Source organism: Phyllostomus hastatus, unplaced genomic scaffold (assembly GCF_019186645.2).
Source record: "Phyllostomus hastatus isolate PE091 unplaced genomic scaffold, TTU_PhHast_1.1 phas_scaffold_93, whole genome shotgun sequence".
Lineage (NCBI taxonomy): Eukaryota > Metazoa > Chordata > Mammalia > Chiroptera > Phyllostomidae > Phyllostomus > Phyllostomus hastatus.
In genome coordinates this window covers 36,749,856-36,768,949 of record NW_025334042.1, presented here as the reverse complement: position 1 = coordinate 36,768,949, position 19,094 = coordinate 36,749,856, and the positions used below count along the sequence as shown (strand labels likewise).

At 39.1% G+C, this 19,094-nt stretch overlaps 1 protein-coding gene across 6 annotated transcripts in view; it reads right to left on the bottom strand.

Moving 5' to 3' along the window:
• The window catches only part of BCAT1 (branched chain amino acid transaminase 1), a 101,314-nt gene that overhangs the window by 28,845 nt on the left and 53,375 nt on the right, over window positions 1–19,094 (bottom strand). For all 6 annotated transcript variants that reach the window (XM_045830147.1, XM_045830144.1, XM_045830148.1 and 3 more), the window contains one exon: window positions 17,430–17,549. In XM_045830147.1, the coding sequence (XP_045686103.1) occupies window positions 17,430–17,549 (120 nt within the window). The remainder of the gene's footprint in view (window positions 1–17,429; window positions 17,550–19,094) is intronic.

The following is a 19,094-nucleotide window of genomic DNA, read 5'->3' as shown; positions in this document are numbered from 1 at the left end:
CTTATCAGTTGAGTACAATGATCTCTTCCTATCAGAGGAGCTTTAAAGCTTGATATTTTATATTTTTATGGACCCTTATATTGAATAATTAAGAGAAGCTTCTCAACATAATTTAGAAGTACAATAGACAAGATACAGTCTCTACCTAGCTTCTAAGTTTCTGAACAAAATAGCTTTATTTGTAGATAAGCATTTTATTAGACATTATAAATTGTTGGACTTTCTTCACTCTGAACTTATGTACTGTTTTGCAACCTGTATTACACTAAAAAAGTAACAATAACTCATCATCATAGAAATTTTTTTCTGAGATAAATTTCATCTTATTCATTTCCATCTCCCAATGTTAACTGACAGGCAAACTTTATATATTCCACTAGGTGGTAGTAAAGAGAGCACACATGGAAAATGGAATAATTCTATGTATTAAATCTATTTCTTTCTTTTTGAATCCTCTTCTGAGGATATTTTTCATTGACTCTAGAGAAAGAGGAATGGGGAGAGAGAGAGAGAGAAACATTGATAGTTTGCTTCTCATAGGTGCCCCAACTGGGGATTTAACTCGCAATCTTTTGGTGTTCGGGAGGATGCTCCAACTGACTGAGCCACACTGGCCAGGGCAAATCTATTTCTGAGAAAAGATACCTCAACAAACCTTTAAGTATTACTTCTATTCCTAGCAAGCAGGTAAATTATAGACTAGAATTTTTCAATGCTGAAAAAATGTGTTCATGTGTACTAACATTTTATTTTCTGAAATTTAAGCAAGGTCAACTGATGTCTTACAAGAACTTCAAGTATTGGTGTTGATGACAACTTAGTCACCTTCATCCTTAAAAGATGACTCATATTGACTGTCTTTTCATGAAAAGAGCTGTGACTTGACTGAATGAAAATGATCATACTGTTACAGGGTGCAGCCTAGAGGGGGGACCCCAAATGGGCATTTAAAATGGGGTCCAGAACTTAAGGTGTCCAGGAGATTTTAAGATGTCTCCATCCCCCCACCCAGGGTGTGGGTTGGGGGAAGGGACAAATGGAGCAAGGCCATTGAGAGCTGTTTTGCATAGCAACAGCCTTGCAGCTACCCTCTGGCCTGGTCATTTAACATATCTATAGCCTTTGGCTGGTCGCTTAGATATGTTAAATAGCTGTGATCATCTCTGAGCCAGGGGAATGTAAGTAACTTCCCCACCAACACGTGACTGGGGGCAGATCCCCCAAGCTACAGCGCCTGCATGGGAGCTTGGAGAAGATTGGCTCCAGGACATGGGGCCACACCTGCCCAGACTCAAGATGGCAGCCCAGTAAAGCTGGAAGGATACGAATTCTGGCAAGTGAAGCCGAGTGTGGGAGGAGTTGGAAATGAGGCTGCAGAGGAAGATTGGCCTCGGGGATTTAAAACCCAGACTTGGCGGCCATTAGGAGGGAGAACCATGCGCAGCCCTGAGGAAAGAGAACCGTGCTGCTTGAGGAGGGAGAACTATGCGTCTTTAGCAGAATAGGGAGGACTTCAGCCATTGAGGGAGAACCGTGCTGCTTTATGAGGGAGAACCATGCGGCTTTGGCAGAGTGGGGACTCTCCCCTTCCTGCAGCCCTGAGAGAGAGAACCACGCGGCCTTGACAGAGTGGAGACTCCCGTGGCCCTGAGAGGGAGAACCACGAGGCCTGGACAGAACGAGGACCCCCACAGCTTTAGAAGGGGGAACCACCACCTGGTTTTAGCAGAGATCCTGGCAACTCAGCCGAGGGTGCCGGGTACCCAGGGAGGTCTCCCAGTCGAGGTGGAGGACTAACTAAGAACCAGAGGACTGCCTGAGCCATGGACTTCTATTTCCTTTCCTGAGATATGGTACTCTGGACTGAGCAAAGGGGGAAGGAAGGAAGGACTGTGTATGTTTGTAGGTGTTTTAAGGGACTTTGGGATTTTTGATAAAGACATTAGGTTACTACTTTAAGTTAGCATAGCATTAAATAAACATTTCCTTTCCTTTTCATGAATCTCTGGCATTGAGAGACGTCTTTCCTCTGGCGGCGGACATAACGGACCCGGGGCCTTCTTTAAATAATAGTATATTGTCTCAGGCCCCCCTTGTTCTGTTCTGTAACAATACGGCTTTAAGAATGGGAATAAAGAAAATGTAACTGCATCAGAAAGAGAGCTTGCTGATTGGGTTTCTACCCTCATGAACCAATTTGTTTCTTTGCCTTAATTCTCCCTTCTATCCTCAAAGGCAATTTAAATTCTGTAGCAGTACAGAATTCAGAGTTGAGAGTACATTTGAGAGTAGTTTACTATACAATACTAATCAAATGGCATAAACATAATTTTATATTGACAAGATCAGGCTTCTGATCCCATAAACCAAAAGCTATACAAATAGAAAATGTGAAAGACAACAGCTGATAAGTTGTCTAAATCAGTTTCAGTAAGTCTCATTTCCTTATGAACACTTTCATTTTTTATTCCTCTTTACTAGTTTCTTTGATTATTTTAATACATAAGGAATTGAAGTTTCTTTGATTATTTTAATACATAAGGAATTAAAGATTTATATTCCTTATTTTCAATGGGAAAATAAGATGTATATTCATTTTTTATAAATCTTTATATTCCTTATTTATAAATCTTATTTATAAATAAGATTTATATTCCTTATTTTCCCATTGAAAATAAGGAATATAAATCTCAGATGCAGAGTATATAACTTCCCAAGGGACCACAATGACTTTGAAATTGAAATTCTGATGTGTACAAAACAATAACAATCTTATTTTACAAAGGTATTAAATACATACATATTTTGCACAATATAACATGGCACTTGATGTGATGAAAAACAGAGATATGTAATGGTGAAAATTACCACTCTGATTTACTCAGAAAATTAGTTTATAAAAAAGCAGAATGTCAGAGGTGATCTGCCTCATATTAGAAAGAGGTCAGTGGGCTGAGAAAAGAAATAAGAGCCACATGTTTTGGCCTTAAAAAAGGAAAGCACTGCAGTGATATAAAGTTTAAGAATAATTTTGCCTAAGCAAGGCAAATATAGTGTAGAAATAAGGTAATTGGCAACAATGGAAACATTTTTCTTTTTTTTCCTTTTTTTTTAAATATTTTATTTATTTATTTTTAGAGAGGGAAGGGAGGGAGAAAGAGAGAGAGAGAGAGAGAAACATCAATGTGTGGTTGTTGGGGGTCATGGTCTGCAACCCAGGCATGTACCCTGACTGGGAATCAAACCTGCAACACTTTGGTTCACAGTCCGCACTCAATCCACTGAGCTATGTCAGCCAGGGCAACATTTTTCAAAAAGAGCAGCATGCCTCTTTTTTTTAAATCCAAAGAACAACTTATTTTTTTTCAATCTTGCCAGTCCTTTAATAAGTTTAGAGGGCATACCCAAGGGAGCAGAAGAGTAACTGGAAGCTACACTAACCTCCCCTCAGGACCAAGCTGGAATTACAGCTCAATTGTAGAGAAATCATTCTGAATAACCAACTGAACACTAACTGGAGAGAAGCCTTATAACCACAGACAGACAGAAGGAGCCACCTCACCAAACATGACTCGTAGGGAGTGTAGATGAGGCCTGAGAGGGCTGGCTGGGCTCCCACAGGCAGCAGCTGAAGTGCTGGAGGGATGGTTCAACAGCTGAGGCTTCCCCTTGAGAGTGTTGGGTCTAAACCCCAAGCTGGGCTCCCAAGCCTACAGCACCATAGCTGGGAAAGGAACCAGAAAACATTCAGCTGTGAAAAGCATCAGGCTTTCTGTCTGCCAGGGAGAGATGGCTGGAGATGCAGAGAGCCTCTTAAAAGGTCAACACACAAAATTCCATTTGCAGCCACTTACTCTAGGCTCCAGCAGATGGAAGGAAGAGTGGACTAGAGATGCTTGAGGAGAGACTGGGGCTCTGTGGAGAGAACTGAGGAACAGCCACCAGGATCCCTGTACTGAGTCACCCCTCTTACTGCACAGCCTGTCTTTCTCAGGCAGAGCATTCCCCTCTAAGTGTCATCAGCAGCAGGAATTACTCTGCCTCACCCTGTGGAGCTTAAGCTATGCTGCTGAGTACAGCTTGAGGTAATATCAGTGATTAGTTTAACAACTAAGGTGGATCTCTAGGACATCTGAGACTTAAGCTGACCCTTCCTCAGACCTGGTGATCAAAGCCAGCCTAGGTGCACAGCCTGGTTCTTTCTTTCTGCACACAAACAAACCCAACAAAGTGAGCAACATGCTGTGGATTGCTGATAGCTCCAAATGAGTTAACCAGGGCCATTCACAAGCAGCATCCAACAAAGGTCTACATCAGAGTCACTGCAGACCTACCTATTATATAGAAACACCTACAAAGAAGCAGCCAAAATGAGAAGACAAAGAAACAGACCCCAAATGAAAGGAAAATTCTCCAAAAGAACCAGAGGAAATGGAGGCAAGCAATGTATCAGATAGAGAATTTAGAGTAATGATTATAAGGATACTCAAGAGCATGAAAAAAGACAGAAACCATTAAAAAGAAGTCCAGTTAGAAAGAAAGAATGCAATATCTGAAATAAATAACAAACTGGAAGGAATGAAGAGTAGATTAGATGAAGCAGAGGATTGAATCAGTGATTTGAAAAACAAGGTAGGAAAAAACAACCAGACAGTGAAGCAAAAAGAAAAAAAGAATTTAAAAAATTCAGGAGAACTTAAGAAACATTTTGGACAACATGAAGTGTAACAACATCTGCATCATGGGAATGCCAAAGGGAGAAGAGGGCAAGCAAGGGTAGAGAACCTATTTGAAGAAATAATGACCAAAAACTTCCCTAATCTGCTAATGGAAAAAGACGCACAAGCCCAGAAAGCTCAGAGAGTCCCAAAACTGTTGGTCCCAAAGAGGCCTACACCAAGGCATATCATAATTAAAATAGCAAGGCTTAAAGACATGGAGAGAATCCTAAAAGCCACAAGAGAAAAGCAGGTAGTTACATACAAGGGAGCACTGATTAAACTACCATCTGATTTTTCAACATAAACATTTTAGTCCAGAAGGGATTAGTGTGTAATGATGAAAAGCAAGAACCTACAACCAAGGCTACATTACCAGCAAGGCTAACATTTAAAATCAAAGTACAAATAACCAGCTTCACAGATAAGAAAAAGCTAAAGGAGTTTGGTGACACCAAACCCATAGTGCAACAAATGTTAAAGTCTTGCTTTAAGAAGAAAAAGAAAAAGAGAAGGAAACAAATAGGGAAATAGTCTAACAATAAAATGGCACTAAATGTGGATCTATCAATAATCACCTTAAATGTAAATGGCTTAAATGCTCCAACCAAAAGACAAAGGGTAGCTGAATGGCTAAGAAAACAAGACCCACGATAAGCCTCTAACCAGACTCATCAAGAAAAAAAGGAATAGGAATCAAATAAATAAAATCAGAAATGAAAGAGGAGAAATTACAGCTGATGCCATAGAAATACAAAGGATTGTAAGAAATTACTATGAACAACTATAAGCAAAGAAATTTGAAAACCTGGTTGAAATGGACAAATTTCTAGAAAAAATATAATGTTCAAACTGAATCAAGAAGTAGCAGAAAGCCTGAACAGATGATAATAATCAGTGAAATTGAGGCAGTAATTAAAAACCCCCGGCACACAAAAGCCCTGGACTGGATGGTTTCACAGAAGAATTTTACAAAATGTTTAAGGAAGAGCTAAACCTTATCCTTCTCAGACTACTCCAAAAAAATTCAGGAAGAGGGAAGACTCCCAAACTATTTTTATGAGGCCAGCATCATCCTAATCCCCATACTAGATAAAGACACAACAAAGAAAGAAAACTACAGGCCAATATTGCTGATGAACATAAATGCTAAAATCCTCTTCCAGTAACACATTAAACTGCATCCAGCAATACATTAAAAAGATCATACACCATTATCAAGTGGAATTCATCTCAGGGATGCAAGAATGGTACAATATTCACAATCAATAAATTTAATACTTCACATAAACAAAAGCAAAGACAAAAATCACATGATCATATCAATAAATGTGGGAAAACATTTGATAAGGTACAACACCCATTTATGATAAAAATACTCAGCAAAGTGGGAATAGAGGGAGAATTTCTCAACATAATAGGCCATATATGAGAGAACTACAGCCAACATAATACTCAATGGGAAAAACTTAGAGCTTTCCCACTAAGATCAGGAACAAGACAAGGATGTCCACTTTCACCACTCATATTCAACATAGTACTGGAAGTCTTGGTCACAGCAATCAGATAAGGAAAAGAAATAAAAGGCATCCAAATTGGAAAAGAGTAAGTAAAACTGTCATTGTTTGCAGGTGACAGGATAGTACACATAGAAAACTCTATAGACACCACCAAAAAACTACTCAACCTAATAAGTGAATGTGGCAAAGCAGTGGGATACAAAGTCAATATTCAGAAATCAAAGGCATTTTTGTACACCAACAACAAAATACCAACAACAGAAATCAGGAAAAAAAATTCCATTTGCTATAGCAACAAGAAAAATAAAGTACCTAGGAATAACCCTAACCAAGGAGGTAAAAGACTTGCACTCATAAAACTACACAATACTGAAGGAAAAAATTAAGGAAGACACAAATAAATGGAAGCATATACCGTGTTCATGGAATGAAAGAATTAACAGCATCAAAATGTCCATACTACCCAAAGCAATTTATAGATTCAATGCAATCTGTATTAAAATACCAATGACATACTTCATAGATATAGAACAAACATTTCAAAAAATTTTATGGAATCATAAAAGACCTTGAATAGCTGTAACAGTTTTGAGAAAGAAGAACAAAATAGGAGGATCACACTACCTGACATCAAACTATATTATAAGGCCACTGTAATCAAAACAGTCTGGTCCTGGCATAAGAACAGACACATAGATCAATGGAGCAGAACAGAGAGCCCAGAAATAAACCCAAGCCTCTCTGGTTAATTAATATTCGACAAAGGAGGCACATGCATAAAATAAAGTAAAAACAGCCTCTTCAACAAATGGTGTTGGGAGATCTGGACAACTACCTACTAAAAGCTGAAACTCGACCACCAACTTATACCACACACAAAAATAAACTCAAGTTAATAAAAGACTTAAATATAAGTCACAAAAACATAAACGTCCTAGAGTAGAATATAGGCAGGAAAATCTCAGATATTCCATGCAGCAATATTGTCACTGATAGGTTCCCTAGAGCAAGGGACATATAGGAAAGAATAAACAAATGGGATCTCATCAAAATAAAAAGCTTCTAGATGGCTAAAGAAAACATCAGCAAAATGAAAAGGAAACCAACCGTGCAGGAAAGTATATTTGCCAATGATACCTTGGACAAGGGTTTGATCTCTAAAATATATAAAAACTCACAAGATTCCACTCCAGGAAGACAAACAATCCAATTAAAAAATGGGCACAGGACCTGAACAGACACTTCTCCAGGGAGGACATACAGAGGGCCCAGAAACATAGGAAACGATGTTCAGCATCACTAGCCATCAGAGAGATGCAAATTAAAGCCACATTGTGATACACCTTCACACAGGTCAGAATGGCCATCATGGACAAATCAACAAACAACAAGTGCTGGCGAGGTTGTGGAGAAAAGGGACACCTAGTAGACTGTTGGTGGGGGAATGCAGACTGGTACAGCTACTGTGGAAAACAGTATGAAATTTCCTCAAAAACCTAAAAATGGAACTGCCTTTTGACCCAGCAATTCCACTGCTGGGATTATATGCTAGGAATCCTGAAACACCAGTTCAAATGAATCTATGCACCCCAATGTTCACAGCAGCACAATTTACAATAGCCAAGTGCTGGAAACAGCTTAAGTGCCCATCAGCAAATGAGTGGATTAAAAAACTACGGTACATTTACACAATGGAATACTACACAGCAGAAAGAAGGAGCTCCTACCCTTCAAGACAGCATGGATGGAACTGGAAAGCATTATGCTAAGTGAAATAAGCCAGGTGGTGGAAGACAAATACCATATGATCTCACCTATAAGTGGAACCTAATCAACAAAACAAACAAGGGAGCTAAATATAACCAGAGGCATGGAAATAAAGAACAAACTAATAGTAACCAGAAGGGTGAGGAGCTAGGTAATAGGGGAAAGAAGGGTAAAGGTCCTCAAGACATGTATAAAGGACCCATGGACAAAGACAACAGGGTGGGGGTGGGGGTAGGATTGAGGATGGAAGGTGGGGATGAGTAGGGCAGGGGAGAGTAATAGGGAGGGAACTGTAACTGAACAACAACAAAAAAACACAAAAAAATCAATAAATTAAAAATATTTTCAAAAGACTATGGGGCATTCCACTTACACAATGGAATACTACTTGGCCATAAAAAAAATTTCACCCTTTGCAACAGTATGGATGAACCTGGAGAACATTATACTAAGTGAAGTAAGCCAGTCAGAGAAAGACAAATATCATATGATTTCATTTACATGTGGAATTTAATCAACAAACTGAAGTAACAAGGAAAACAGAGCCAGACTCATACACAGAGCAGGATGACAGCTAAGGAGAGGAAGGTTAGGGGGTGGAGGGGTTGAACAAAAAGGAAAAAGAACTCATGGACATGGACAACAGTGTGGTGATTGTGGTGGGGAGGAGGTTATTAGGGGACTAAATGGTAATGGAAAAAATACAATAAAAAATTAAAAAGAATAAAAAACATTATTTTTTTAAATTAACAAAATAAAAGTAAAAATAAATAAAAAGATTCGACTAGAAAATGGTAAAGGATATTGGACTGAGGGTCCTTGCACAGGCTTGGCCGTGCATCACAAAAGGAACAGATAACAAACCCATGCAGTGTTTTTGTGGGAAAATCCAATTCTTTTGATGAAAGATAAAAGAAAAAAAATCCTCAATAATTATACAGTGCTTTTTTGTTTTTAAGACATTTCACAATCATCATTTCTTTTTAAAAAAAAAATATTTATTTTTAGAGAGAGGAGAAGGGAGAGAAACTTCGATTGGTTGCCTCTCATATGCTTCCAACTAGGGACCTGGCCTTCAACCCAGGCATGTACCCTGACCGGGAATCAAACCAATGACTTTTTGGTGTGCAAGGACAATGCCCAACCCACTGAGCTATACAGTTGTGGGCTCATGGATATCATTTCACATCATCCAACAATCCAGGAGTGAAGGATTATTGTATGCTACCTTTAAGTTGGAGAAACTGAGGCTCAAAACAAATGATTTGCCCAAATTTTCACAGTTATTAAGCTCCAGATCTTCTCCCCTTAATTCAGAGCTCTTTTTACAATATCACTATTAAAGAAAAACAAATTCAGTAGAGTACCTAAGATTTCCTAACCTGAAGAGAGTTCAAACCAGGGCATGCTTCCCAGCACCCTCGGCCTTCCCCATAGCACACACACAGCATCTCCTGCTCAAACCACAGGGGGGTCTTTTCCCTTTGAATTCCTCCTCACCTTCCTACCTCTCCATGTTTTCCTGTCTTAACCCCTCCCCCTGGAATACTCTCCTTCCATCCCCACCCGCTTTGGGGCTGAAATGTGTCTGCACCCCGAATTTATGTGTTGACACTCTGACCACCAACCTACTGTTTTAGGAGATAAGGCCTTTAAGGACATTGTTAAGGCTAAATGAGGTCAGAAGGGTGGAGCCCTAATCCTTGGGGCTGGTATCTCTCTAAAAAGACACACAGGAAGATGAGTCTCAGCCCCTGCTCCACCCCCTTTCCTTCTCCCACAACACAGAAGGCCCTTAAGGACACAGAGAGAAGGTGGATATCTAGTATCTGGGAGGCCTCACCAGACACTCTCCCTGTTGGCCCTTTGATCTTGGATTTCCAGCCTCCAGAACTGTGACAAAATAAATTCTGGTGTTTGAAACACCCAGTCTGTGGTGTTTTGTTTTGGCAACCAGAGCAGACTAAGACATCCCCTCTCTCTCCTAAGTAATACAAACACTTCCATCTCAATTTAAATGTTATTTCAGGAAATTAGACCTAGACAAGGTTAAGTGTTTGTGCTAGGTGCTATTATAGCATCCTGCACTTCCTTGGGTTTAGATAAAATGCCTATCACCCTTACAACTGTTTTATTTTATTTTCTGCCTGTTGCTAATCTATTCACTTCAAGCAGTGCAAGACCCTATCTGTCCTCTCTACTCAGTATCGTACATTGTTTAACCAGGTTAACGAAATATTTTCCAAATGACTGTCCATTTTAATAAGACATTGTTTATAGAAAAGGGCTGTGAAAACCTAGATGATTACTTACCACAATTAAATTATTTTGATTTTTTTTAATCTCATGCAAAACCTACTATGTTGCATTGACACCAGAGAGACAATGTTCCTTTGTCTCTTGCCTGATTTCCTTTAGTGCCACCTCTAGACTAACAGACACTATGTAGACATTGAAAGAGTATCATGGGGGAAGCTAACGTCCAGGCTTTTCTGAGGCTTGCTGCAAGATGGGGAAGGGATAGGGCTGAGTTTATTTCTCAGTCTGTTCAAAAAGAAAGATAGTGCAAATTTAACAGAACATTCAACTCTTTTTTAGTTTTTAAGTAAGGATGATTTTAAAATTTATAAAAAAACATAGTTAAAAGAAAACTTAAGATAAAGTGAAATAGACAAAAAGAATGCTTAACCTTCTTATCTAATATTATGTAGAGGCAGTGATGACTGATCACAGAGTTAGTCTAAGGATTAAATTAAATACTTTTCTGTGGAAAGCATCCAGGGCCTGATCTTCTTCATCTTTTCCAAGCACTTAACTCATAGCAATAGTTACTTTTTGCTTTTATAAATAATAATTGATGATAATAATGGTAAACAAATTCCATGTATACCACTGCACAGAGCATTAAGATGATTGCAGATGTGACCACAGAACTGTAGGAACTGTGGAGAACAGGTATTTAGGGAAAAGACAAGAATTGTTATATTGATGACCTGGGAAATACAGGTTGAAATCAATAGAAATTTTAGCCTGGGTGAGGAAACAAGTAATCAAGAATAATTGATGGGGAAGTGCTCAGGAAGAGCCCAAATGAATCTCTCTTAGAAAAGCCATGCTTCATTTCTATGCTGAAATGGCTCTAGATCAGGAGGCCAGCAAACTTCGGCCTGTTGCCCATGTTTTAAAAAGTTGTATTGGAACACATGCGTTCATTCACACGTTGCCTGTTCCTGATTCTGCGTGTGCACTGCAAAGGCAGAGTTCAGAGTTGACTGGCTACCTACCCCTTCACAGACAAAGTTTGCCAGCCCCTTCTCCAGATGGTAGGAAAATGCTACAGGAGGGTTTTCCTTGTACCAAGGCTGGCTTCAAAACCAGCATCTCCTTACTGAGCTAGTCTCCCCACTACAACTGACTCTGTGATTCCACCCAGTTTGGTCATGTGGACTGGGTCAAGCATGGTGCTGAACCTGAAACAGAGAGACAAATAAGACCAACACAGGGAAATGACAATTGCAATCAATAGGCAAGTCTCACCCCAGGTGACCAAGTGAGGAAGAGGGTCCTAAGTGGGCTGATAAAGGGGAAAGGATGTTATACTCAAGGAAAGAGCCTTCAAGAAGACAGTGATGTCAATGGGGTAACCATGTGTCAGGGAAACTGCAAACCAGAGTGGGGTGGGGCAATGAGATGACCCTCATCTAGTCACACATACAACCTGCCTGTGCCATCACCCTCAGAAGTAGAACCATGAGAGGAGTAGAGTTTGAAAAATCTTTTGAATGTTTTAACAATCAGTTTTCCCCTTCATTTCAATCATTTCCATTAGCTTGAAAATATGTCAAAATATCTGCCATCTAAAACAAACACACTCCCTTTACCACATGTCCCACTCCAGGCAACTACCTGTTCAGCTCTCTGCTCCCCGTATAGCAGAATTCCTCATGAGATTAGTGCATGCTCACCATCATAACCTCCCCTCCTCTCATTCTGTCCTGAATCCATGACACTCAAGCTTTCGACCCCACCACCCCACTGAGATATGCTTATCAGGCCCACCGAGGACTCCATGTTGCCAGATCCAACAGTCAGTTCTCAGTCCTCACCTCGCTGGTCCTTTGGGCAGGATTTGCCAGAGTTGCTCATTGCTCCCTTGTTCTCTTCACTTGGCTTCTAGTACACCAAGTCCTCCCCTTGCTTTACTTTCTACCTTCCAGGCTGCTACTTCCCATACGCTTGGCTGATTCATTTTCCTTTCTTCCAAATGCTAGCCTGCCCCAGGGCTTAGTTCCTGCCCTCATTTCATCATTATCTACAGTTCTTCTCTTGACTACTTCACCCAGGCCCTTGGCTTTAAAAGCATTTTATGTTAAACATTACAATGTTGTCACTTAAATTCCAAACTCAATCTGGAATTTCACCCTTGTAAATCTACCTACCTACTTGACATCACTAATTTAAATGACCACATCCAAAACTAAACTCTTGATTCCATCCATCACCACTTCAACAAATAAATAACAACAAAAAAAAACCCTCCCCCCTCACTCTTCTTCATCACAACAAATGGTTGCTAGTCAGTTGCTTTGGCTCAAAGGAAAACTTGACACGTCTCCTCTCACACTCACACTGTTTATCAGCAAACTGTGTGAGCTGCAATAGATGTCCTTAAATGTATGTCTTTCCGTGTACTAGGGGATATGTCTGCAGCATATGTTCCTTTAAAAAAGCCTGGATTTTTAAGATTCCCAAATGTAATTCTTCTGCTTTAGTCAGTTTTCAAATAGTGATTCTAATGTTTGTTATGTCAACATTATGGCTGATCAACAGGGCACTCACTATATAAATTATGCTACCGCATTTCACAAATTCTAAAATGTCCATTTTTTTTCACACTTAGCATGTCTGAAATGTGAACTCAGAATTTTACAATTGCTATTGCTAAATAACAGTCATGGCAAGGCTGACGTTGGCAGGCTTGGAATTAGCCGTTCACACTCATGGGAACTCCAATGTGTCGTGGGCATTGGTAATGCTATACATGTCAAGTCTGCCATTGGAAATGTCTTCTAAAAGTTATGGTATGATTTAGCTAAATCATACAGTAACTAAAAAGAAAGTTATTGCATAGAAAGGCACAAAAACAGGAGTAGGACATGTATTTGATATTAGTGGAACAAATATGTATAATAACATTAAACAAATGCAATTTAATATTTTCTTGCAAAGCAACAACCATGTCTTCTAATGGGACCTGTGACAGGAACAAATGCACAGAAAGATAAAGCAGTGTTAGCTTTTATTATTAAGATACACAGAAAAAGAAAAACGCATATCACAAGCCCAGAAGTGCAACTGATGGCAGGAGAAATTCCAGATGTCCTCAGAAAATATGCATTAAAAAAAAAAAGCCTGGTATGACCAATAATCATGAATCACTCAGGAGTATTGGGAAAATGCTATCATAGTGTTGACTGGCAATGTTTTTCTATTTCAGTGCACGAAGTAATGGTGTATCTTATAATTTATGGCATCTTGTAATCAATTAAGCATGGTATATATGTATGATGGTATGAATACCTTACAGCTAGGAAAATGGAAAAACAAGAAGTATATTCAAGTATACTACACAGAGGGATCTTTACGCAAATTGTAAATGCAAAGACAATGATACAAATGGTGCACAGTATTGCTACCATTTATGTTTTCTGAAAAAAAGGACATGAGAGACAGAGAGAGAGAATGAGAACAAGATCAGACAGGGATCCAGAAACAGTGTTCATCTAGGGAAATGTAACAGATCAACCAACAGCTGGCCCCATAAAGCAGGGAAGAAAGGTTGGACCATTCAATAAACAGTGATGGAAGAACTTGGTAATCATATGGAGAGAAATAAAGTTAAATACTTCACACAAAGTTCACTTCCAAATGGGTTTCATTTAATTGGAGAAAGCAAAACTCTAAAATACAAAACAAAGATGACCTTGGAGTAAGGAAAAATTTCTTTAATACATAAAAATCACAAAACATAGAAAAAACTAATTACACTAAAATTAACTACTAATCAGAGAGTGAAGAGACACAAAAAACAAGCCCCAGACTGGAAAACTATTTACACATTCAATACATTTATCTAACAAAGGAATTCCCACAGACTGGGAGCAGGAAAAAGGCTTCTGCTCAGCACTGTATCCCTAGACCTAGCACAGTGGCTAACACATAAAGATGCTGAAGCAAACAGGTTAAGAGCCTGGGGGTTCTTATTTCACCTCTTTGGGCCTCAGTGTCCTCATCTCTAAAAGGATGCCAGTAGCACCTACTCACAGGGCTGTTGTCGGTTAGTGCATGGAAAGCACAGAGCACACTGACACTAAGGAGAGCTTCATAATACCAGTGATGCTGAAGCCGACAAACCAAATGGCTATTTCATCAAAGAGAAGTGGAACTTTCCTGGCAAGAAACAGGGCTTTCTAGGGATGGAAACAGTAAGAGGGACCATGGGCATCTTCCTGGGAAACAGTGACTCTTTCACTAATTCCCTGGCTATACATTTTCAAACTGCTCATTGCAGTATTACGAGAAGTACCAGCAAAAATGGAATCCCAGTAAAGGACCTGGGGCAAAGTGTGGTAGACAGATGTCCATTGTGGGGAACTGTGCAGCAGTCAGAAGTGACAGACTGAAAATACAGAGTAACCTGGAGAGAAATGAACAGCAGGGCTAAGGGAAAATGTTAAGAAACACAATGAGATCTATAATCCTTTATGCAAATTAAAACTACAGACTTACAAAGGAATAAAAGATACTTAAAAACACATACAAACCAAAGAATATTCACACGATACATGAGAACGGTTTCCAACGGGGGAAGGATGGAAAATAAAGACTAAAGGGAAAATACAAACAAACAGAGGGACCCATACAACCCACGATAGCAAGTGCCATGAACTGAGAGGTGTAATTAATAACCAGGTACACCATTACTCCAAAAAGTAAAAATAAAGGTAATAACAATCGCCCTCTGTGAAAAAGTTCAAATGGACAAGAACAGCCTCACGAAGGTGTCCATTGGTAGGAGTGGCCTGATAATAACAAGCTGATTATCATATGCTATAATCAATGCAAATAAGCTGGATCTCTAAAAACAGACTCAAGGTTTGCAGCTACTAAAATGGGGCTGTTAATATGAAACAGGCTCACAGAGTTATGCAAATGAGAATTTAATAGTTTGTAAACAGTAGAATGAATATATAAAAATATCTCAAATAAGGATGCAGAAGCACACATTAAAAGTGGGCAAACCCAAGTTAACGATTACAAATTGTTGCTGTAACACCTAGTTTTCAAATCTATTCAGCTTCTTTCCTTTAAGGAAGCTAATTGTGAGAGAAAAGATAAGATATATAAGCATAAATAAACAAATGCAGTGTATAAAGGAAATTCTTTTTAAGGAACTCCTATGATTATTGGTTAAACTATAAGTGTAACGTCATGATTTCGCAAGGTGATAAAAGGAAAAGAAAAGACATATCTATAAAATGTATATGCCCTTAAGCTCCCTGTGGAATGAAACACAAATCAAAGAGATTTTGATCTTTGGCAGCAAGATTTTTAAATGCGAGCTCTAATGAAAATTTCATACTGAAAGACTTCCAATCAAGTCATGAATGGGGAAATTGCCTATATGAAGTGACTTAAAATGTTTATGCATTATTCAAATTGCATTCTGTGCACCGGAGGCTGGTATTAACCAAAGCAGGTCAGTTCTCTCATTGAGCTCAACTCCAGAAATGTATTTAGGGGCACTCCAATATGGAAGTATGAGTTAAGTGAATATGAAGAATTAATCACCTTCCACATGAGGCAAGGTCAGTGTGTCTTTTGAGTGCAGTGAAGTCAGATCTACTGGTAGCTCACAGATGTGTGTCGACAGCCTGGGACCTGGTCAAAGGGCTGGGTGAGCTGACTCCAGACCGCCTGGAGGGTTGGCTCTACCATCAGACTCAACCTTCCTAATGACACTTACTCTCAGCCCTGATGTTATTTAGTCCCGCCTCACTCCACCACTTCTCGAATGCAGAGAGTCATGAACTGGGACTGAGTGGATAAGTACAAGGCTAGAAGCAACAACCAAAGGAATTTCAGAGGTCGTGGTTGTGCGTATCTTGCTATTGACTGTGATCAGAGCACCTGTTCACTTATCAGAAACACTGAGGAAATAAAAAGCCCACAGGCATGCATGTGGGTGTATCTGCCCAGAGTTATTAAATAGGGTGAAGTTGGATAAAATAGATGTGGAAATCAGCAAACCTTGGCTTTTTTAGATGTAGGATTATTAGATATCCAGTATTGAACTTGACAGTCATATAATTTTGGCTTCTTCTCTGGTAAAGAAAAAATTTATGTGTAGATATTCTCTATTTAAATATTATGAGTTTAGATTTTATCTTAATTTGCAATTCACAGTAGTTTGAAGCACTCAAGCTTTCAGTTTCTCTTAAAGTTTTTAACTATGTACAAATAAATACTTCCAAAAACGTTAATTAAAATGAATTCTGAAATTCTTTTTTAATTTGAGAAATATTTTAGTAATATAAATGATTGTGCCTTTTAATTTAGATGTTTTACAAGAGGCTCACATATTAATGTTTAGTATTTTGCTTAATAATATGAACTTTATAAAAATTGTTTTTCAAATTCCCACCCACTGGGAGCATACTATTTTTTTTTATTTAATTTTAATCATTGTTAAACACAGTTTTCTCCTTTTTACTCCCAATCCAGCCCTCCCTCCCACCCTCCCCACTTCCCTCCCATTACCACCCTCCCCCTAGCTTTTGACCATGTGTCCTTTAAGTTGGGAGCATACTGTTTTTATTAGCAATCCCTACTCACTGGTTATGGGGGAAGAGGGCCCTTCATTCCTACTCCTTATCAAGTAATCCCAAGGCTTCAGGAAGTCTTCTTTTTATTTTTATGAAAATAAAAAGAAGTAGCTCTCCCTCCTCCAAATTTCAAAACCATTACCACTGCTAGACCCGAAGAAGGACCAGAGGGACCGGAGAGACTAGACTGGTAAACTGAGGAAATAACGGTTAGTCTCGATTAGAGGAAGGCGAACTGCCTCACTTCCTGCTCATTCCTTTAACTCATTCACCTTCAGCTCCGTGGCTGTTTCTGGGCTGTAACGGCAGAGAGCTCAGTAGCCATGACAGAAACCAGATGGCCTGCAGAGCCTAAAATATTTACTCTCCGGCACTTTACAGAAAATGTTTTTTGACACCTGGGCTTGATGATCAGAAGAAAGGAGTCATTAATGATGATATTGGGGGCTAGTTCACACTGCACACTACAAGTTTCACACCAGAATACACAATAATAACATCCCCATCAAAGTATCCCAAAACTGGGAGTCCGTTGGTACCTCAGTTCCAATTAATGTGGGACGAATATACAGACTAGCAGATGTTGAGTATGGGACCCATTCTTGATCCAATTTCACAAGCTGTTGAATACACTCCATAAGCTCTTCTTTGTCAAATCCCTAAAGAAATAAAAAGCATAATATATAATGAAATTTTCTTCATTTGGAGCATAGGAAATCATCCTCATGAGAGCTTTAGACTGTTAAAAAGGTAATAAAACCAAACAAGAAATTCTTTCTGTTATATTTTCCCCCTGAAATTATAAAGGGACAATAGATTATCCACATGTGGAAAATATAAAGTTGGATCTCTACCTCTTACCGCATCCAAATATCAGCTACAGTTGGATCATACACTTAAGTGTGTAAAACATAAGACTTTTATCTTAAAAAACAAACCACTATCACTGTCACCTTAAGGTAGAAAATAATTCTTAAATAAGATGTATAAAGCACATCTCATAAAGAAAAAATGGATAAAATTTGACCACTTAAAATTTAAGCACTTCTGTTCATCAGAAGATGTAAGAAGCAGTAAACTAAGTGAAGTTATTTGTAACATAACCAACAAAGGATTGTACTGGAATATGTTATCATATCCTAAAAATTAGTAAGAAAAAGACATATTACCCAGTTTTTTAAAAAGGGCAAAAGCTAAGTGCAGTGTATTTCTAAGGAGGAGATGATTTTCATAGGCTAAATGGTGACAATTTGTCAAAAAAGTAGTTTCTACTCACTTGGCAGGAAAGAGAAACATGCTTTCAGACTCATGATGGGCTACCCAGCAGAGAAGTAAGTCAGAAACAGGCATCTGAATAGAGCCCATGACCCCAGGATTTAGCTTTTTATTCTAACAGTAACCACAGTGTGGGAATATTACAGAAACTGGGGTGGCCAATCATATAGGACATATCCTCACCCTGCTTCACCTGCTTGGGTCTCTGGCACTGCTGTCTAGAAATAAGATTTAGTGGAAAGAGAACCTGATTAAGAATTTTAAAACTTGCATACACTTTCTTACCATTCATTCTGTGTGACTTTAGACAAGTCATTTAACCTCTCAGGGCTTGAGTGCTCCTCTCTGAACAAAGCTGTTACCAAATTTATAATACATACTTTCTTGACAATTGCTTACTGCTGTGATTAAAGACATACAGAATGTAAAACTACATGACACAGTTTGTAGCAGACTCGATATCCAAACGTTACTTCCTTTTCCTTCTGCCCCCACTTTAATTTTTCCCCAGTGACACACCTGTAATGGTAGAGTAAGGAAACTAGGACCAAGTGCAGAGAACCTACCTTAATTTCCCTTCCCCTATCCTACTATACGGCCTCTGAAGGAGGTGGGCGAAGCATGGGTTACAAAAACAGGGAGAAGGAAGAGCCTGGCTAATAGGGAGCAGTTACTTGAGTTCAGTGTCTTTAGTGCACAGCTTGGGCTAGGTTCCTGAAGGCTAGGTACTCAGAATGTGGAAAAGAGGGAAAAGACTCTCCTTTCAGAAAGGTGGCCTGGTCACTCCTTCAGGGATGGAAGTAATCCACTTCACCTCCACATACATGTAATCTTAGCACTGGAATCTAACCCACCTTATAATGAATTCCACTCCACAACAACGTCATAGCCAGGATCCAGTGGCCATGAGAAACCATTTTCACACTTTT